The sequence below is a fragment of the Oenanthe melanoleuca genome, chromosome 14 (assembly GCF_029582105.1).
Source record: "Oenanthe melanoleuca isolate GR-GAL-2019-014 chromosome 14, OMel1.0, whole genome shotgun sequence".
NCBI lineage: Eukaryota > Metazoa > Chordata > Aves > Passeriformes > Muscicapidae > Oenanthe > Oenanthe melanoleuca.
The window spans coordinates 14,211,545-14,233,749 of record NC_079348.1 but is presented as its reverse complement, the minus strand read 5'-3'; the positions used below and the strand labels follow the sequence as shown (position 1 = coordinate 14,233,749).

At 51.4% G+C, this 22,205-nt stretch overlaps 1 protein-coding gene across 1 annotated transcript in view; it reads right to left on the bottom strand.

Moving 5' to 3' along the window:
- Positions 1-1,202: 1,202 nt before the first annotated feature.
- Positions 1,203-22,205, bottom strand: part of DNAAF8 (dynein axonemal assembly factor 8) — an 87,971-nt gene continuing 66,968 nt past the window's right edge. Inside the window, 7 exon segments of the mRNA XM_056503683.1 lie at positions 1,203-2,110; positions 5,088-5,157; positions 9,263-9,348; positions 11,219-11,439; positions 13,874-13,994; positions 14,929-15,023; positions 18,072-18,267. Coding sequence (XP_056359658.1) covers positions 2,033-2,110; positions 5,088-5,157; positions 9,263-9,348; positions 11,219-11,439; positions 13,874-13,994; positions 14,929-15,023; positions 18,072-18,267 — 867 coding nt within the window. The 3' untranslated portion in view covers positions 1,203-2,032.

The window sequence follows — 22,205 nt, the reverse complement described above, 5'->3', positions numbered from 1 at the left end:
CACAGGGCTGCTCCCTCAGCTGCTGTCTTTATTCCATTCCTTTTCCAGATCAAATTCCCCGAGTGCTGGGGGTGGATCCTTTTAATTTTCATTTGTTTCAAAGCCATACAGGGCTTACAAGCATGACAGAAATGTGCCTGGAGTGCAGGAAATGGCCTAGTTAGCTGCAGGAGCAGAGCAGGCTCCTCCAGCACGCTGACTCCAAGGACCTCCTCCTCCCCAGGGACCAGGGCAGCTGCCTGCTCCCCTCCCCAGCTCCTTTCTGGAGACACTTGGTGCTTCCACCAAGCCCAAAGAGCCCATGCAGGCAGAATAGTGCTGGGGAGCAGAGGCTGGGAGAAACTTCCAAGGTTGGACAGGGCTTGGAGCAACCTGGGGTAGTGGAAGGTGTCCCTGCCCATGGCAGGGTGAGTTTTAAGGTTTCTTCCAACACAAACCAGTCTGGGTTTGTGTGACTGTGACTCTGGAATGCTGTGTGAGCTCAGGCCCCTCACACCCAGCTGGCTGTGACAGTCTCTCTTGGCTGTTCCAAGGTGGTTTAGAGAAGGGCAGGGGCTGTGTTAGGGCTGCTCCCTGCTGAGGAAGCAGAGCTGGCAGGGTCACCCCTCTGACAGCTCTGGCACTTCACCTCATCTGCAAAGGGACAGACCTCAGAGGTGTCCCCTCTCCCAGCTGCTGTGAGCTGGGGAGGAGGAGGGCTCAGGCCAGGCCTGAGGGAAAGGCCCTGCAAAGGAGGGGCTCACAGCACCCAGAGCTGGGCTGGGCACACTGCTCTGCCCTCACCTCTGGGGCACTCACAGGGACTGTCCTGCCACCTCTGCCATGGCTGGAACTGGAAACAGGCACAGAGTGATAGAATGTCCTGAGCTGGAAGGGACCCAAGAGGATCATGGATCCACCCCTGGCCCTGCACAGACACCCCAACAACCCACCCTGTGCATCCCTGGTGTCCAAACACTCCTGGAGCAGCCCCAGGGCTGTGCCCATTCCCTGGGCAGCCTGGGCAGTGCCAGCACCCTCTGGGGAAGAGCCTTTCCTGATCTCCAGCCCTTCCCTGGTCCTGTCCCTGCCCCAGGGAGCAGAGGTTGGAGCTGCAGCCCCTGCTGAGCTCTGCCCTCAGTCTCCTTCTCCAGCTGAACAATCCAAGTGCCCTCAGCTGCTCCTCAGACCCTTCCCCATGGCCACGTCCCTCCTTTGGACACTCTCCAGCAGCTTTAGATCCTGATATGGTGGCACCCACAACTGCCCCAGACCCAAGGTGAGATCACACCAGGGCAGAGTCTAAATCTAAGTCTTTGCCTTAGCAGGGCAGGTGGGAACAGGAGCTTCCTGGGCTGAGAAGAGACTTTCCTAAAAGAAAAGGGTCCCAGGAAGGCTTTGTATTAACAGCAGCTTCCTCTCCTCTGGGCTCCCAGGAAGGATGACAGGCTCAGCAGCTGCTGAGGGAGGGGAAGAGGAGGCAGGGCTGTGTGCCCATGGGGGGAGCAGGATGGGGCTGGCACAGCCCATGGCAGGGCTGCTGCAGCACAGGCAGGTGAACATTGAGCTGTCCAGCTCTTAATCTTATTGAATGGCTCAGCCTGGTGTGCTGAACCTCCAGGGATCCAGCTTCCCCTCTGACCATTTCCATTTCATTTGCTGTGGGTTTGTCTTTGGTTCAAAGAACACAGCAGCAGCAAGCAGAGTCTCTCCATGAAGTCTTTGAGGCCTGGGGGAGATGGAGTTCCCAGGCACCTGAGAGACACTGCAGTGAACAGCTGCCCCTGTATTTGCTTCCTGAGGTTTCCCAGCCAGAGGAGTGCTCCAAGCCTTGCTCCATGCACACACAGGTTGTCTCTGGACAGACTCCACAGTTCAGAGGGGTTTGTTTTGGGTGCTGAGCCTTCCTCCAGCACTCTCATTTCTCTGACCCATGCTAATGCCACACTTCAGACTCTGTGTTTAATTCCAAACAAACAGTGCTCTTAGAGCTGGTTGTGCCTGTGTGTCCATCTCCACATCCAAGGCTGCCTGGGGGCCGTGCCCATCTCTGCTAGCAATCCTGGGATTCAATCCTGTGGATGCTCTCTGATGCCAGGGAGTCAAAGAGGCAGCAGAGCAGCTCATGGGCCTGGGGAGAAAACAAGGAAAGAGTTGGAGGAGAGCTGTGAGTTCTGTGCATGGCAAAGAAACTTTTCCAGAGGCAGTTTCTTGTGCAGAGGCTGTTTCCCAGGCTGGATTAATCCCAGCACTGAGGTGGCTGTGAGTGTCCCCCAGCAGGGAACAGCTCCTTGTGATGCTCAGGAGTTGTTTCCAAGGAACTGAAGAAAAGCAACAACAGGAGAGGTGCTAAGTGGGAAATCTCCTCCCTCCTGGCTGCTCTGCCCCTCCTCCCCAAGCCCAGCCCTGGAGCAGCCCTGGCACGGCCGGTTCTGAGCTGGAGAGGCCAATGCGTGCCGAGGGTGCAGCCCAGGCTGCAATCCTGCCTGTGCTGAGCCCCAAAGCACTGGGGTGCTGTGCTGCCCACCCCACACAGCCTGCCCTGCCTCTCCTCACAGCTTTGCAGTCTCTTTTATGGGATGCAGCCCTCCTGCCTGCTGCTGGGGGGCAGAGGGTGATGCCAAGAGGGATGGGAGGTGTTTTCCCTGTGTTGCTCTGCTCCAGTTCCACGTTTCAGGTGTGTGCAGGGAGGAGGGATTGGTGCTGCCAGGAGAGGCTGGGCTGCTCCCTGTGGGCTCTTACTGAGGGACAGAGGCTGTGTCACCCCACTGCTCTGAGGGTGATGGTGGCAGGTCAGTGATGTCACCAAGTCACTTGCTCCTCACAGCCCCATCCCTGCAGTCACAGTGCAGGTGAGGGGAAGTGTCCAGCCCCTGACACTCCCCTGTCACTGGAGACATCCCAGTTTGGGCATGGACCAGCTGCAGGACCATCTGGGACACCCCTGTGGAAGGTCACCAGCCCCTACTGGTGGCACCAACAAACAAACCATGGCTCTGTCACTTCCAGATACGAGCTGTGCTGAGAACAAGGAGCTCCCAAAGCCTGGATGTGTCTGCTCCTAAGGCAGGGTTTCACCCAGGGCAGGTGAAGGTGCCCAGGAATGCAGCAGAAGCAGGCAGACAACCAGCCCAGGCACAGATGTCAGCACTGCACCAGGCCACATTTGGAAAGCTGATTTCTCATCCTATTGCCTAATCCCAAATCACACTGGGAGCCAGGATGATATTCCATTCCACCAGGAAGGGCTGCAGCTCTGCTCAGACCATGAGGATTTGAAACCCATGTTCATTTAACCCTCCTGAACTCTGCCTGGTACCGTGTTGTTGCTCATTAGCTTTGCCCTGCAAAGCCTGGCTGACATTTCATAAACTCATTAGCAGGAGATCAGAGGCTCAAACATCATTCCTGGGGCCATCCTTTGAGGAACAGATTCCCCAGTGTGTTTGCTCCTCAGATCTCACTCTGATTCCTGAACCTACCCTGAACTTGGAGAAAAAGGCCCTTTGGAAAACCAACAGGATCTGCTGCTGTGCTGCTGTCCCAGAACTGCATTGCTGCTCAAAACTCCCAGCTCCTGAGAGCAGCCCCTGCTTCCAGAGGGATTCCACTGCACATCCCAGGCTGCCAGAAGCAGGGAGAAGGGCTGAGCATATTTGCTTTTTCTCCTCTCTAGCACACAAAGCCCTAGAAGCCTCTCCCTGATAGGCTCATTCCCCAGTGCTGGGAAGCAGCAGGGATTTTATGTCAGGCACAGAGATGTAATGTCCTTTCAAAGCAAATCAGGAGACAGGCTGGACTTGCTGCCCTGTCACATTCCTTGGCAACAGCCTGGCACCCTGGCAGCAGCAGCACCGGGCTGTGACAGCCCTGCAGCTCTCAGAGCTGCCCAGGCACTGCAGCTCGGGGTCCCACTGTGCCCTGGGAACGGCAGCTCAGCCACTCCGGGCAAGCTGGAGTAGTTCTGTGGTGTGAAAGGCAGGAATGCACACTTCAAAGGGGCCTCGCCGGCTTTTAAGGCTCAATCCTCAGAGCACTGGTGCTTGAAGGCAGCGGCTCTGATGTGTTAGATGAGGTTACAAACACATCTCGCTCTCCTGCTGGGCTTTTATTGGGAAGAAAAGGGATCCAGAGGAGAGGTTTGTCCACTTGCTATCATTTCTCACTCTCCACAAGTCTTTTATCACAGAATGGTTTGGGCTGGAAGGGACCTTAAAGCTCACATCACTGCACCCCCTGGCATGGGCAGGGACACCTCCACCAGGACCTCACATCTCCTGATCCCAACTCCTGATCTGCCTCCTCTATCCAAACCTCTCATTTGTTTGGAACTAAACTTTGATGATTACAGCCCGAATTTTGAATGTATTTATGCAGTTTATTCCCATTAGCTGCCCACATGTCTGGAGCTCAGTGTTTCCTTTCTTGGGATGAATTACTGAGAAAATATTCAGCTAGACCATCCCTGGAATGGCTAATGGCTTCACTCCTCCTCTTCCACTTGGATTTGGGCTTCTGAAATGCAACTTTCAGAACACAGGACCTGTGCCAGCTTGGCCATAGGGCTGAATGAACATTTCCTGTCACTATTTTTGACAAATATCACAGACACTTGAAATCCTTCCTGGGAGGGTGGGCAGGCCCTGGCACAGGGTGCCCAGAGCAGCTGTTGCTGTCCCTGGATCCAAGGCCAGGCTGGACAGAGCTTGGAGCACCTTGGGATAGTGAAAGGAGGCACTGGATGGGCTTTGAGGTCCCTTCCAGCCCCAAGCCTTCCACAATTCTGTGATATTTTTCTCAGTGTTGATTTTTCACAAAAAAAAAAAGTAACGGAATTTCTATGGAAAACATAGAACCTTTATCAATATCTCCAAATGTTTTGATTCAAGACTGTGTCACCACTGTAATGTGGGAGACAGTTTGACAGGATTTTGGTCCCACCTTCCCCATGTTCTGGGCTCTCAGCCTAAGCCAAGGCTTGGGGCTGTCACCACCTCTGACTCATGAAAAGTTATCATTTCCTTTGAAATTTCAACCAATATTAACAAGTTCCCTTCATCACAGGGGCACGAAGAACACATATCCACACCACAAACTTCTCTACTTGCCTGATTCTCATTCTGGGGATAAAGGAGATGCTCTGCAGTGTCCAGGACCGACTGGTTCTTCAGGCAGGCACTGGGGGCAAGGAGAAAGGGGAGCAGGTTAGTTTGCCATGTCAGCTGGGAGGGAGGGAGATGACCCAGCTCTGGGGAGCTCTGAGCTCTGTGCCAGGGCATCTGCTGCTGCTCCTCTTTACACAGCTAAATCCTGGCTTTTACAAAGCTTTGTGCAAATGGCTTTGCACTATTTAAATACAAACCTTCAAACAAACAGCCACGTCCAGCTGCATAATGGTGGCTCTGGGGCAGTGGGAAATGCACATAAATGTGGGTGCTTCACTTTGGGCAAGGGGCTTTTCCTCCACTGAGATAATCTGGGTGTTTTCCCTCAATCCCAGGATTTACTGAACTGACCACAAAATGTATTCCAGAGAAATCGAAAGGCAAGGGACCAATTCCAGAAGTGCCTTTTAAAGGGACTCTGTGCACACTCGGAGCCTCTGCCGAGGCTCTGGAAACCACTCCCTGCTCCCTGCCCCCATATCCAGGTATTGTGCTTGGCAACAGTTTTCCCTTCGCTGGTTTTCAACAGCTCCGAGATTTTACACCCCATGTGTTCATTTATCTTTTTTTTTTTAATTTTTTTTTTTTTTAATTTCTACACCTCCTTCCCCTCCAAAGCTCCCCGGGATGAGCTTCCTATAGGGATAACATCGCTCCCTGCTAGCAGCAATTAACACTTGGGAAGAATGTTTCATCAGAGAGAAAAACATCCAGCTAAGTTCCTCAGCACTTGCCTTCTGCTCTGATTGCAGCACCTCGCTTAAAGGCAGGAAGGCACAAATCCTGGCTTAAACTCTAATTCTGTCCTGCTGCAGCTCGGTTTTGGGGGTGCCTTAGTCAAACCCTGCCTTACTGAGCTGAGTTAACCAGGTGAGCTGCTAAGTCTGTGCACAACACAGGTCCTGACAATCTTAAAGTGCTTTTTACATGCTTAAAGCATAGAGGAGTAATCACTGTGGAATCAGCATCACCTCTTAAGGCAGCTAAATCTGGTTTGTCATGCATAAAAAGCAGAGCATGCCTTCCTTCCAGGAGCTGCTTTGAATCTACTGCTGTAAATTCTTGCCTCTGCCACCCTGCAGCCAGGAAATGTGGCTGTGGAAACAAGTTATGACAGGGAAAATTCAGATGTTTTATCCTGAGCCATGCAGGCAGCCGGATGCTGGCAGAACAAGGAAGGCGAGTCTCGTGTAGTTTTGCCTGGTCTGTGGATAGGATGGTGTCACTTCCCTGCCCGGGGTGCCAACACCTCCCTGTGCCCTGTGCCCTCCCCTTGGCCCCCTCCCAGCTCTCCCAGATTCCATGCTTTCCTGCCAGCCCAACTCCCAGGCAGCTGTTGTGCCCACACCTGCACCGTTCGTGTCCCTTTTTCTGTGCTCTGCGTTTTTGGTGCAGAAATAATGCCCTGGATGTGCAGAGAGCAGCCAGAGTGGGCCCTGCTGCTCAACAGCCACAGCAAGGAGGGTCTGGGGCTGTCCCCAAAGCCCCAGGATCTGAATGGCTCTCCCTGACAGAGCTGGCCTGGGAAAGCTTTACTGAGCTCAGGACTAGCAGCAGTCACACGGGCAGAGCCCACATTGTTCTCTCAACACCTGACTCCTCTTTATCCCAGCCCATCTCTGACATCACAGCCGGGCTTGCTCACAGATGGGAACGTCCCTCCCCGTGGCACAGAGCCGCAGAAATGTGGCTCAGCTGTCATTTAAGTCCCAGGGCTGGAAAATTATCCCTGCAGCGCGGTGAGGCTTCAGCAGTGCCGCTGAAATGAAAGGAACTGGGCAGGTACTGGAGTCCTGAGCCCTGGCAGAGAGAGGGAGATAAATACCGGGACAGAAAGGGCTGATGGAGCTGCTAGAGTAATTAACCTCTGGTGTTATTTGAATTGAAGGTGTCTTGGCATGAAGTGTCCTTGGGAGGCACCAGTGAAGTCAGGCTGATTTGAAAAAGTTCGACAGCCTGGGAGACAATAAGGGTGTGAGCTCCTGATCTCCCTGAGGATCAGAACCCTCCCTCTTCCCACCCTCGGGCACACCTTGCTGCCCCTCCCTTCCACAGGCATTTTCCATCATGAAAATATGTTGGTGGGGTTTTTTTGGGGTTTTTTTTGTACAGCTGGTTTGAAAAGGCTCTGTGATGACTGGGTCTGGCATTGGGGGAGAGGCAGAGTGGATCCGTTTGTTTGGGGCTGGATCCATCTGTTTGGGGATGGATCCATCTGTTTGGGGGTAGATCCATCTGTTTGGGGATGGATCCTGCTGTCTGGGGCTGGATCCTGCCCTGTGGAAGTGCCTCCTGACCCCCATAAGTTATACACGTGTATTTTGGAGCTCAGAAGTTCATCCTTTGTACAGAGCAGGAGGGGGTGAGGGTGCAGAGATTGGCACCTATTCCCACCCACTCCCTGCTCAGCCCCTTGGCTCTCTGAAAGCCAGGAGAAGCCACAGGAGGTGTTTCTGGAGCCTTGGGACTGGAAACACATCCAGCCTGAAGGAGAGGGAAGTGCTGGGCTGCAGCTCAACCTGGTAAGCAGCACCCATGACTGTGGTGCTGGGGAAAATAAAGAGGTGTGGGGATCTTGGAGTGACTCTCCCAGAACTACCTCCAGCAGTGACCTCCAGGGTTCCCAGAAGTTCACTTTTTTTTCATTATAAACCAGAGAAATATTGGGAGAAATCTCACCACAAAGGTAACTTGATACTTTTCCCCCCTTGCAGAGTGGAAGGTTTGGGCTGTGGCTTCCAAGGGTGTGATTTTAAATGAATGGAAGCAAAATCAAAATGCTGTCAGTAGCTTAAAAACATTTTTGAAAAGTTACCAATGGAATCGGTTCCAACCATTGCTGCCAGGTGTGGCCCTGGGAACATTTCTGCCAAGTATGAGAACTCTGAGCAGCGTGGATTTTCAGCTTTGAGCCCTTGGTGCCTGCAAACTCCAGCAGCAAAACTGCAAACTCCTGCATCCCTGACTCCTGTCCCACTGACAGCACTTGCTGAAGTCCTGCAGAGGGTTCAGCCAGAGGCAGGATGGGGTTTTGGCGTGGCTGCTGGGCTGCTCCACAAGGGATGTGGCACAAACCCCACTCGGTTCCTGTGCCAGAGGAGCCATGTGTGAGAGCTGCACACGCCACTGCCAAATACCAGCCCGTGCAGGGAGCCTTCCCTCTGGGGAACACAGGGTTAATTGCCCTGCTAATCACTCTCTTTCACTAATCAGTCCCTGCAGAGGGCTTCTGTTTGTTTTTCCAGGCTTATGCATCCTCTACCCAGCGTTTCTGGTGATTTATTTAGGAGGTTAATTTTTGATTTTGCTTTCTGGTGTTTTTTTTAAGGTTTGGTTTTTGGTTTATTTATTTTTTTTCTTCACAGCAAACATAAAATCTGCAAAGATATTCCTCCTAGGAATTTTATTGATTCAGCAGGTCTATTCCCAATGTGAGTCCTTATTTCAGAGAATTCCCTGTATTCATGGAACCGTGCTGCTGAACCTTGTGGACACTGCAGGTCCTTAACAAAGAACACAGCTTGGTTTTTAAAGGGCCTGAGTAGAGGACACATGACTTGGAAACTGGGGGACACTCTCAGGTATTGGGACCCTCATGATGAAAGACATTGAGGGGCTGGAGTGTGTCCAGGGAACAGAGCTGGGGAAGGGGCTGGAGCCCCAGGAGAGGCTGAGGGAGCTGGAAAGGGGCTCAGCCTGGAGAGAAGGAGGCTCAGGGGGAACCTTCTGGCTCTGCACAACTCCCTGACAGGAGGGGACAGCCGGGGGGTCGGGCTCTGCTCCCAGGGAACAGGGACAGGATGAGGGGAAATGGCCTCAGGTTGTGCCAGGGGAGGTTTAGGTTGGATACTGGGAAAATGTCTTCATGGGAAGGGTCAGGCCCTGGCACAGCTGTGCAGGGCAGTGGTGGGGTCACCATCCCTGGAAGTGTTAAAATGTGTGGATGTGGCACTTGAGGGCCTGGTTTAATGGTGAATGTGCTGGTGCTGGTTGCTGGCTGCATTTGATCTTTCCCAATCTTAACAATTCCATGTCCCAGTGACTGAGCCATGCACAAGGTACCTGTGCAGAACACAGAAAAGAGAGGTGGCTCCCTCAGGGCAGGAGCTCCTCCTTACCTGTCCAGCAGGGAACCCAGGGAGGTGACAGTGCTGTCCCACTGTGCTGCCAGCACCAGGCACAGCCCATCCTTCAGCAGGGAGCACTGCAAGAGAGGCAGGAGCTGAGCTTTGGTGCTGCTCTGCACTTGAAGTCTCTAAGTCAGGCTGATGGGTGAGGAACAGGAGCCACAGAGCATCAGGTCCTTCCAGGCAGAGCCAGTGCCAAGTCTGAGCCCTTTGTGACCCACAGCCCACCAGGATCCCTACTGCCCTCTCTGAGTGAAAACCAGCAGAGTATCTGGGTGTGTTATCCAGCCCCTACCTCTGCTGGAAGCAGGAACCAAGGTAAATATTGAGATATTGTAGCAGGAACACTCATTACTTGAAGAAGCCCATCTCCCTTCTAGAGAGGGAGAGCAAAGGCTGTAACATTCCCCTTTGGCTCAGCAGTGACAGATCCTTCTGGAAACACACCAGCTCTGCCCAGGGCCATTTATCTCTGACAGGAGAAGGAGGGATGGCTCTGCTCCCCCAGTGCTGATTTGTCCTTCCTAGAGAGCTGTGCACATTCCATGTGCAGAGGGATGGACCCTCGGGGGACTCAGGGGACAGGCAAGCAGTGCCTACACTAATTGGCTGCTAGATGTAATTGCTGCTCCATACAGATGTACTTCAAAGGGATGCTGTCAGTTTTAAAAAGCACAACCTGAAAAGATCTTACATGCCTCTATTACAGATAACACCCAAGACTTAGAACTGAGAGCTGGAAGCCCAAATGTTTGTGTTTTGTGAAGGGCCTGCTGTGGTCTGACAGCCCTGGGGTGATTGTTGGGTTGCTGCTGCCACTGTAATTACTCTCCCCCGTTGTTCATTCTCTGCTGCTGACAGCACTTCCCTGCACATTCCCCCTTCCAGCTTTGCCCAGGCCAGGTTCCTGGCTGGGTGGGCTTCTCCTCCACCAAGGGGAAACCAGCCTGGGCCTGGTATTCTGTTGCTGTGGAGCAAAGTCAGCTCAGCACATCCCAAAGCCCAGGCTGGGCTGCACCTACTGAGAGCCACAGAGTGGCTTGGGTTGGAAGGGACCTCAAAGCCCATCTTGTCCTGGGGCACCTCCCACCATCCCAGGCTGCTCCCAGCCCCATCCAGCCTGGCCTTGGGCACTGCCAGGGATCCAGGGGCAGCCACAGCTGCTCTGGGCACCCTGTGCCAGGGCCTGCCCACCCTCCCAGGGAAGAATTTCTTCCCAATATTCCATCTAACCCTCTGGCAGTGGGAAGCCATTCCCTGTGTCCTGTCCCTCCACGCCCCACCATTTTCTTTTCATCTTTCTTGTAGCTCCTTCACATACTGGAAGGCTACAATGAGGTCACCCCAAAGCCTTTTCTTCTCCAGGTGAACAATCCCAATTCCCTCAGCCTCTCCTCCCAGCAGAGCTGCTCCATCCCTCTGATCATCCTGGTGCCTCCTCTGGACTGGCTCCAGCAGCTCCATGTCCTTCCTGTGCTGGGAACCCCAGAGCTGGAGGCAATACTCCAGGTGGGAAGTCTGACTTAGGCTCCAGGGCACAGTCCAAGAAGAAAAAAGGGTTTTTTAACATTTTAGAGGAGGATTAATGAGGTGTGATTACAGAGAGAGAAATAGAAACTGTATTTATATAGAGAAACAGGACAGGAGACAGGAGACAGCAGCAGAGCACACAGAACAGGGTGATGGCTGACTGGAATGAAAGATTCAATGAGTGATGGATGGGCCATTCCCACGAGGGCTGCGTTCACAGGGGATGGTTGAGGGCTCCCAGGGATGCAGGAACACCAGGAAGTGTCCCCAGTGCCCACATTACTCACCAGAGGTGCCAGGGCTCTGAGGCAGTGTTGCAATAGTGCCACCAAAGCCTCGGCAGCACATCAGAGCAAAGCACTACAAGGCTCTTCTTCTGTGCCAAGGAAGCAAAGCCCAGTTCCAGCTGTTCCATACCTTTGCTGCAACACTGCCCTTGGCCCTGCTGAGCATCTGGGAGATGCAGAGAGCCTGAGGTGAGTCCAGCACAGCCAGGCGAGCTGCAGTCAGCACAGAGCCGCTGGCCAGCAGCTCCTGCAGCAGCTGCACGTACGGGGGGGGCTGCACAGAGCCCTGCAGGATCATCCCAGGCAGCAGCAGGCAGCTGGTTTGGCACAGCTGCTCCAGCAGGGCCTGGCCTGGGGAAAGAGCACAACACTGCTTTGGTCTCTGCCCCAGCACCCCCAGCACCCCTGAGAGCCCCCTCAGGGCCTTGCCCTGGCACAGACGGGTCCAGGGTGGAGGAGCGGTGGAGCTGGGATGTGCCCTGGGATGTTCTCTGGGATGTGCCCTGGGATGTGCCCTGGGATGTTCTCTGGGATGGGATGTGCCCTGGGATGGGATGTACCCTGGGATGTACCCTGGGATGTTCTCTGGGATGTGCCCTGGGATGTACCCTGGGATGTTCTCTGGGATGTGCCCTGGGATGGGATGTGCCCTGGGATGTACCCTGGGATGTTCTCTGGGATGTGCCCTGGGATGGGATGTTCTCTGGGATGTTCTCTGGGATGTGCTCTGGGATGGGATGTGCCCTGGGATGTTCTCTGGGATGTGCCCTGGGATGGGATGTACCCTGGGGTGTGCCCTGGGATGTGCCCTGGGATGGGATGTGCCCTGGGATGTTCTCTGGGATGTGCCCTGGGATGTGCCCTGGGATGTGCCCTGGGATGTTCTCTGGGATGTGCCCTGGGATGGGATGTGCCCTGGGATGTGCCCTGGGATGTTCTCTGGGATGTGCCCTAGGATGCTCATCCTGAGCTGCTGCACGCCTTTGTGTCCCTGTCTGGAGATCACAAGACAGCAGGAGTGACCCCATTTCAGGAGTCAGACAAGGACAACTGCTGGTTTGCTACAGGAGCTACTATTCCATTTCATTTTTTCCAAGCAGAGAAAGCTGCTAATCCAGCTGCTTTTATAATCCCAAATGTAATTCTGCTCAGCATACGTGAGGCTTAATGTATTTCATATTTTCCTCATGATAAATCTGTCTGTCCATTAGGCAGCAGCTTTGTGATAATTATTTGCTGGAAGGAGGTTTCCTTGTGTGCAAGAGCTTCCTCTAGTGTCCAAGATGAGCCCAGAACGTGAGTGATGTGTCTGCTTTGCTGGAGGCACTTACAAGATCGTGCCTGACAGTTCAGAGATCACGTGGATGTGCTTTTCCAGGGCAGTAACTCTTTGAAATACATTTTCTGAGACACAAACACATCAGGGCTGTGCACTGCTTTCCTTTTTACTCTGCTTAGGCATCTTCAAAGCTCAGGTATCCTCACGCAGCAGGAAATTAGGGGCGTGTGTTTTGAGATTAGCTCCCAACACTGAGCTGTGAAAAGCTTGCAGAATACCTGTGCTCTCTACACAACAACCTGTTCTATTTTTTTATTTTATTTTGTGCAGTCTCTTCTACAAATCAAGTGGTTCAGTCACACTAAACCTGCTCCTTCCACATTGTGCACTAGGATGATGGGGAAAACACTCTTCTCAAATACATAGGGAAGAATCTTCCTTCAGAAACCACAAGTGGCTTGGTGTTCACCTCAGGAGCAGAGGAGTTGATTTACCACCCCCTCCTTGCACTTCTACACCTGCTGGTATGTGACCAATGTCCCCTCAAAGTCCTGTGTCAGGCAGGGCTGGGCTGTGATTCTGTCACTTTTTTGATCCTGCTCCTCTCCCATCCACAACAATCCTGTGGTTCCACTGCTGGGATTAAGGACTGCACTGATCAGGTGTAGCACAGGAACATTTTCTGAGCTGCCCACATCAGAACTGAAGCTCCAGGAATGGGAATAGCCTGCTTCTAAATAATCCTGTTCCCCAGGGAACACCACAGGGATGCTTCACCTGGTCCCTGCTTGTTTATATCAAGGCTTGGGATCAATGCACAGCATGCCAAGGTGGGAGCATCCCCTGGTGTCAGTGCCATCTCCTGGCCCTGCAGCTGTGTTTACACATGTCTATCAAGTCAAATCAGCAGCAAAGGCCCTGAGAAGCTGCTGCATCCCAGGAAGTGTCAGCCTGGCTGAGGCTTCAGCTCCCAATCAAAGTCAGCCTGGCCATAGCTGGGAGTCATTTGGAGCTGGCAGCTGCTCAGCAGCAGTGGGAGCTGAATGAGCTCTGAGCCCAGCTCAGGAGAGGCCTCTGGCCACACTGCCAGCAGCACTCCCTGCACCAAGAGATATTTATCTACTCCCAGCACAGAGCAGCTCACACTGCCCAGCCCTGTGCTCCTGCCTCTCTGAATGGGCACAAACCACCAGGGCTGTGCTGAGACACTTGGGAAGAGCTCAGAGAGGATCATGTGCTGGTCTGACACCAGCTGTGCTGTCAGTGCTTGTTCTGCTGCTGCTGCTAAGGCCAGCCCTTGTGAACAGCTCTGTCTGTGAACCCCCAAGTGCTGGCAGGTGAACAGTTAAAGGCTGGACTCCCCTGGAGCTGTTCTCTGCAGCTCAGAGCTGTCTCTCTCCTTCTGAAAGGACATCAATACCCAATCTTGCTGTCACCAGATGGTTTGTCTTGCTGTCCAATTAATCAGTAGTAGTCCCAGTCTCTCAGAGAGTTACATTTCCTTACCAGCACTGCCTGGCTGCTGGGAGCCCAGGACACTGGGATGTTTTCCTGGGGCACGGGTCAGGATCCTGCGCTGCTTCCTGATTCCCAGGCTGAGGATGGGGTCGTGTTTCAGGTTATGGATCTGCAGGAGGGAAGGCAGGGAGTGGGGGAGAAGCAATTCGTGTGAACACATTAGGATAACACTCCTCAAGTATTGATTCAGGCAAGCTGTGAAGCTTTTGTTGCTGTCTTGTACTTCTGTAATTGCCAGCCTAGAAAACACCTGCTTGTCTGGAGATACAAGAACATTTTGCATGCATTCTTCTTTTTAATTGAGCCTTAATTCAGTGCAGCACCTCATCATCCTTCTCAAGCTCCCATATCAACACATCACTCTAAGGTCTCCACTCCCAGCTTTTTAAGGCCAGGAGCTCAAACCAAACCTGAGAGTCTGACAGCTTTACCCAGTGCCACGCTGGGGTGCAGCAGCTGCCTCTGTCCCTGAATGAACTGGCACAGTCAGGGTGCCCTGCTCTGAGCTGCACACCCACATGAGTGAAGCCCATTACAGACCTGGCCATTTCCAGAGCTAATCTCCTGGGAGGACCATCTCAGCTGGATCACCTCTGAGCCACAGCAAAGCTCAAACATTTCCACCCCTTGGTTAAGCACATCCCAGTCGTTCTCACATCCTCAGCCATCCCATCCTTGAATGACACAAAGCTGGTAAAAAACCAGCTCCTGGCTCCAGTGTGCCTTAGCAGTCAGGCTATCCCTGCTCCTGACCTGCTTCCAAAGCAATGTTGATCATTTGGGAGCACAAGCCCTGAGCCCTCCCCAGTTCACAGCAGAGCTTGCTGAACAAACAGATCTGCAGCAGCTCTTCCCCCCTCCCCGAGGCTGCCGGGGTCAGTGCAGAGGGAGGAGCATCCCCAGGACCAGGAGAACTTGGCAGCTCGGGAAGCACATCCAGAGCTGCATTATCCAAAGCACAATAGGAGAGAAGTCACGGGATGGCAGTGAAAGCTGCTGCTCTGGCACAGCAGGATAAAGCTCAGGAAAGGACAGACTCCTACCTCCTGCTCCTGCACTGTCTGACACTGGGCACAGCACAGCCCTTCTGGGAAAAACAGCTTCACATCCCGCACGGCCATGGGGTAGGATCTGGAGCCTGAGAGATAAATACAATGAGAAGATTCTCTCAGGCCATGAATTAAACATTCTCTAGACTCACACTCATCTTTTGGAGAGATTGATGATGTGCAACTCACTGCAGTAATTGCTTTAAAGGCCAGCTGTTCTGTACAGTAATAGCAAACATTTTAAACCATTATATTTAGAATAGTTCCATTGCCTCCTTGGTATTTTGATTCTGTCCTGCTATCACTCAGCAGCTTCCTCGTGTAAACAAGACTCCTTCTATTTCTTAACACTGGAGCTGAGGGAATCTTATTAAGGAGACTGTGAAAGCTTTCAATTCCAGCTCTAAATCCTGTTGTTCCCTTGCTTCTGGATGATACCAGGCTGCCCTTACTGAAGGGGAAGAGCTACTGGTTAGTAAAACAAATGCATTTTGCTTTGTGCTTAGTAACAACAAGGTAGGTCCCAAATATGCTGGGAACTCTGACTGACCATGGGAAGCAGAATTAGCACGAGGCATTGCTGATGGAAGTACATTTTTCTGTTCACCTCTGCTCAAGAAAGGTAAATTGAGACTGGAACAGAGAATGACTGGGCAAATGGAGAATCATCTGAAGAGTTAAAGCAGACCTTGGCTTGTTTGACCCAACACGACCCAAAGCTGAGAAACAAATCTGATTTCTGATAAACACTACAGGGTAGGAAAGGTCAGAGGTGTAAAAAGAGCTGCTTAAAATAAAGTGCAGATAATGGCACAGGAACATGAGCACAAAGTATATGTGGCTATATTTAAGTTTGAAAATGTAAGAAGATTTTTAATTCTCAAAGCTCTGTGACATCCATCCAGTCAGGGTGGGTGCTTAAGGAAGGGAAAAACGTGATGGGGCTGTGTGTGAGGGAATTAACTGAACCCAGTGACTCCAGAGGTCCCTCCAGGCTTAGCAGCTGAATATTTCCCTATGAAGCAGCAGGGTTATAAAGCATTGCTCAGAATGTTTGGAGATTTGTGGATGGAAAATAGAGGGAAAAGCTTTTTTCTCTTAGAGTTTAGATAGATTGTCAGTGTGCTGGCACAGATCCATGCTCCTGGGATACAAATATCCTCTGAAATATTACCACCTTTGAGGTTATCCCTTCAAAGGATCCCACCTGAGAGCACTCAGCCCTGTTGGAGATCCATAATTCCAGGTTTTGTATAGCCAGAGCCCTCAAGGCAGCAGTTTACAATCCTGAGGTTGTGTAAGTCCCAGTGTATGAGCTGGGCTGGATCCTTTCCATTCCTCCACACCAAACCTTCTGTGCTTCCATCATTGGTGGCATTACAGAGATCACAAATGCTCCCAAAATGAGCATTTTACTCTCACTTTGCTCAAGGTACAAGACACTGGAGGGTGCACAAGAAAAAGCAGAGCCCAGTGACTCCCCTAGCCCCAGAGGAGATGGGAGGGTGCAGGTTCACCTCTGCAGGATTAAAGCTGCATTTCTTGGCTCACCAGTGTCCCTGGAACCCCAGCTTCATCTAAATTGCATTTCCCCTGTCACTTTGGGAGGAAATAATAATCTGGCATTAACTGAAGTTCTTCCTCAGCTGGAAAGCCTAGTATTCCCTCCTAGGAAAGGAAGGTGGGCTTGCACAGTCCCCCAGTTACTCATTGAAGCTCAGCTTGTAGGTCAATGTGTTGGAGGACAACCCTGGGAGGTGCAGGGGTTGGGAACACTCCTTTCCTTAGGGACAGAGGGCTCCAGGGCAGAGCAGCTGGGCCAGACCAGGCCCAGCAGAGGGGTCTGAAGGGAGGCCAGAACATGCAAGGATCTCTGTCACTCAGGGAGCTCCCTGTAACTCCCAGCAGAAATGGGATGAAACTCAGCTTCCCTTGCTCATTTTCACTGAGTTATGCTGGAGATGCTCCAACTGTAGCAAACATCTGAAATCTGGGATGTGTATTACCTATTCTTAGCCATGCCTGAGGTGTTTCAGATCAATCTGGATACACAATCCATTCATTCATCTCAAGAGCAAAAGAAGCAAGGGCTGACAATGGATAGGCTGAAGAGCCCTGACCAAATTATTTTTTTTGTTCTTATAAGTAGATCCTGTTCTTCAGTCACTCCCACAAATCCTGTGGGATCTCTCCTGGCTCAGTCCAAGACCCCAGGGTTAAAGAAGGTTCTGCAAGGAGTTGGTTCTGCAAGGGAGGAACACTGAGGAGGGCACACACTGCCTGCCAGCTCAGCTGAGTTTACAGAAATTATTGCTTTATTATTTTTACATTCCTTTAAGTGTTAGTGCAAAATCAGTGTAACAGTGAGGAGAAACACAGGCAGGGAGCTAACCACACTTAATTCCATGGGAATTTTGGAATGACATCCTTCCCTCCTCGTGGCAATAATGTTGTGCTCTCCACAGGCTGCTCTCCCCAGGGATATTTCCCATTTTCCCATCCATCACCTCCTCTCCCCCACATCCCAGTGCTTCCCAGCTGGCAGAGGAGCTGGGATGGTTCAGCATTCCAGGGATGCTGACTTGCCCTGTGCCTCTGCCCATGTGCCAGCTGGAAAGAGCCTTTCCAGATGGGAAGCAGCTGAGTTTCCCTGCTTGCCTCAGCCAGAGCAGGTTTGGATCCCTTCTCTGCAGCCAGCCAGGAGCAATGTGAGATGTTCCAGAACTCAGGGTCCTGGAGTCTTTGTGAAATCTTGGAGTTGGCCAATGGGTAATGGAGACATCAGGAAGGGACACACAAGCAGGGAAGACAGATGGGTTCTTGGGGATAATTCCAAAATAACCAAGCTAAAAGGACAAAATGACCAAACAGGGAAGAGATCAAAAGAAATCTGTTCTGATAAAGCCAGAGCTAGGGCAGCTCTGGGATGAACCCTTTTGGAATATATTTTCTGAGAGAATATTTCATTGCTTGAGACACACTCAGCTCAGCCACCAAGAAGACAGGGAAAGTTTTCTAGGGAATAATGGCCTGCAGTGCCTGCCAAGGCTGGATCTGTAGTGACAGTGCAGGAGGGAACAACACATAACATACTGTCTATTTGTATATCTGAGCCTTTGGACTTTTACAAAACCTACCATAAAACCCATTCTGGACTGTGCTGGTGCCATACTGAGCCCTCCAGAGGCATGGATCCAGTGCTTGGGCCAGCTGAGGATCCTCTGGTCCCAGGAGATCCATCAGCTTCTTCACAGCATTGGGTCTCTGCAGGCACAGCACGAGGGCAGTGCCTGAGGTGAGGTAGGTACAGTGAGCTTCTGCAGCAGCTGGATCCTGAGAAGAAATCAGATGGAACAGTTGTAAGGAGCTGGTGAGCACTGGGAACATCCCAGCTTTCCTTTGCCTAGGAAGGAAAGCAAATCTTTTTGATTTGTGAGTAAGCAAATCTGCTGTTGCCCCTGTTTTCTCTCCTATTTAATACACTGCTGGTGTACTAAAGCTTCCAGAATCTAGAGCTCAGACACCAGGCAGTTCCTGTGACATCCAGCAGGTCACAGGAGGGCTGTTCCTTCAGGGGACATCTGGATCAGAAGGAAGCACAGGCACAAGCAAGAACTGAGGTCATAAATACTCTGGGATGAGGAGCCACGTTCAATTCTTCAGCTGATAGAAAAGGATGGATCACAAATACCAGAGCTTTGCTTTTTGAATTTACAAAAGGCAGGACCACCCCCCCCCCCCCCCCCACACACCCTGCTCCTCCTGAAGAGTGAATTCCAGACACTAGTTAGGATACAGAATTTAAAAGCAGGAGGGTCAGACCAGGAGCTGCAAGAAACCAGTTTGTTGTCCTGGCCTTGTCTGATGCCCTTTGCTCCATAGCAAATTTCTCCACCTTTGCTTCTTTTGCAAGCACAGTCAGTTCAGCCCATGCCCACTCCTGAGCAGAGCTGTGGAGGTCACAACACCCTGGGATCTTACACTGAGGAAGGATGAGAGGAAATGGCAAGGAGCAATCACTGCACTGGTGAGGAGAGGCTGCTCTGAGGGCTGGGGACAGACAGACTGACACTTCTGGGACCCTGGCACAGGCAGCAGAGCCAGGGGCAGGGGGGTACCAGAGTGCTCTGGCCTTGCTGCCTGCTTTAATCAAGGAAAACCTTGGGAAGCCAGGCCTGCTGCAGATGGCTGGGCTGAGCACAAGGTCAGGGTGCCCAGAGCAGCTGCAACTCTGCCTCCTCCTGCTTCTCCACCTGAATAACATGGCAGGAGCATCCAGCTCTGCCTCTTCCTGTCCCTCCATCTGAACAAAGTGTCAGGAGAATCCAGCTCTGTCTCTTCCTGCTTCTCCATCTGAGTAATGTGGCAGGAGCATCCAGCTGTGTCTCCTCCTGCCCCTCTATTTGGACAAGGTGTCAGGAACATCCAGCTGTGCCTCCCTGCACCCCACAGTGCAGCAGCCAGGGCTGGATGTTCTCTCCAGCTTAGAAAACAAGGGCATTTCCAGCTCCCTGTTGGAATCAACCCATGGCTATTTACTTTTTTTCCCAGTTTTTGAGGAAATAAAAACAAGAGAGGGAAAAAAAAACCCACCCCGCCATTTGATTCAGCTGAATCACGTCATTCTCAGAGGTTTTAATTCCTCTATTTTTTAATCTTCTAAAAGCAGCAGAGGATAGTAATTCTCTAGATAAAACATTTCCAAAAGCAAATCCTATCATTTCATTTAAAAATATGGAGATAAAACACTTCAAGGCCTCTCTGCTTTTCTATCACGTGAAACCATTCACTGCCTTTGACCCAAATCTTCTCACACTCGCCTGCCTCCTAAATTGCATCTCTGAGAAGTAGGTTATGAATTGGCAACCACGGGATCAAGCCTGATACCCCCCCCCCTTCTATTTGCAAAGGCAAAACATTGCATGAGAAAACCCCTCTGTGTTTAAATTGGTGCGGTATTTAGGGGTTGGGTGTGGTGTTTGTCAGTGCTCCTGCCCCAGGGCACTCAGGGGCTCTCTGGTGACAAGAGCTCTGCTTGCATGAGGATGAAGAATTTCAGCTTGTCACAGTGTACTGAGAAATGGTGACATTCATTCAGTTCTGTAAAACACAAGATAATCCCTTCCTGCTTGAAAATTTTTGTTAGCTAAAAAAAATGGATTTAATCCACTTTTCTATGGGTTTTCTCTTTGGGCAATGAAAAACCAGTGATTTTTTTCATGACAAATTTCAAAAGGACTGATAAAACGTATCAATATTCATCCGGGTTGGAAACAGCTGCAAAGAAAACATTCAGTTTCTCTTAAACAGAATAAATGAAAGTATTTTGTCCCAGAGCTTCTAACCAGTGATTTTAGACCTAAATAACAAAAATCTTCTGTCTTTGAGTTGTTCTCCAGCAAACCCAGAGATTTGGAGATGATGTTGTTTCTAATGGTTACTGATGGTGTCAGGGAGCTCCTCACAGCCACTCCAGACTCTGCCAGCCCAGCTCTGCCTGCATTCCCTCCATCCCCATCCTTGAGGAGCTGTGCTGGGGCTGCCCCAGTGCAGCTGCCTGGAATTCAGGCAGAATTTCATTGAGAGGAAGTTCCAGCTGTGCGCAGGCTCGGGAGGACTGTCGGGATTAAAGGGCAGTGGAATTATCCAGCTGCTTTCACCCTGCAAGCAGAGATGGGGCTGGGGGAATCCTGGGGTTACTGAGTCCAGTGACCTGCTGCTGCAGGCAATCACAGCAGGTAATCCCCCACAGCAAGATCAGAGCAATAAAGCCCAAAGTGCCAATCTGCACTGGGCTGGATGAGCACTGAGGGAGATGCAGCCTCCCTGGCAGAACATCACCAGGTCATGCTGAAAGCTGGGGAGACAATGCCAGCTCTATTTACATGACCTTTATTTTTTCTAATCATTATTAAACTGCAGCTAAAACTTCTTGTTGTGGCTCCTGTGATTCCATAACCTCAGCAAAGAGCAGAGCAGATGTTTTTTCTCGTGCTCCCAGCTCGGGGGGACTATTTCAGCTGGAAAAGCAACCATGGAGCTGAGCTTGTGCTGCCAAGGATATTTGTCAAGTGCATGTAAATAATACATTAGAAAGGAAAAGGAGATGTGAGGTTGTCTTGCTTGCAGTGAATAAACTCAGATTTGCTCTTAAGTGCTGTGTACACACAACAAACCAGCACATCCCAGTGCCTGGGGGTTCTCTAGAGATGGATTTTGGAGCACGTTCCAGGTGAAGTGAGAAAAAGTCCTGGACAGAAGGGACAGACACCCTAGCTCCATTTTCTTCAACAGGACATTTCATCATGGCTCTCATCAATCCATACAAATATCTCCAAGGGTGTCAGGGATAGTACCAGGGCTTTCCAGCACGAGCAGTAATGCTCAGAAACCAAAACACAAGGAATTCCACCCCCACCTGAGGAAGAACTTCCTTCCATGGAGGGTGGCAGAGCTGTGGAACAGCTGCTCAGGGACAGCTTGGAGTGTCCCCCTCTGGAGACATCCCAAACCCACCTGGGTGTATCCCTGTGTCCCTGCTGCAGGTGAGCCTGCCCTGGCAGGGGTGGGACTGGATAATCTCCAGAGGTCACTTCCAAACCCAACTGGGATTATCCCAGCTGGGATTCTGTGACCTGCTAAAGGTCAGCAATTTGTCCCCATATTAGGAGCCTCATTTGCATCCCCTAGTCCAGAGGCCAAGGAGCAGATCCATCATGAATATTCCTCCCATCCAAAAGCTGTACATGGAATTTAACTGGGAAAAACAGCCCTGCCCCCACAGCTGCCATTGAGCCACTTACCCACCAGATTTTCCAAATAACCAGTCCTGGAGCCTGCTGAGGCTTTTTTAAAAATCTCCCTACTTACCTTGGGAGCTCAGCATTGCCAGCCCTCCCCAGTGAGAGCCATTCCTGCTGTTCTAAAAAGGAGCAGAGGCCCCTGGACAGCAGAAAGCATTTCCCACTCTCTGCTCCCCTTCAGCAAAGGCAGACTGTTCTCTTTGCTTCCTCACTTTCAAACCCTGCTTTTTTCCTCATGAACAAAACCCCAACAGTCTGTAATTTTTATACTCATTAGTCACCAGCTCTTCAAGGCAACTGAATCAATGCTCAACAGCTGCTCTGGTGTGTTGGAGAACTCCAAAACCAAGGAAATTTTCAGGAAACAGCCTCTTCTCACATTTACCCCACATGCCTTTGAATTGCTTCCTGAGGATACTTGGGGTTTTTAAGATGCTTTCTGTTTCAGATGATCAAAAAGCCATTTTG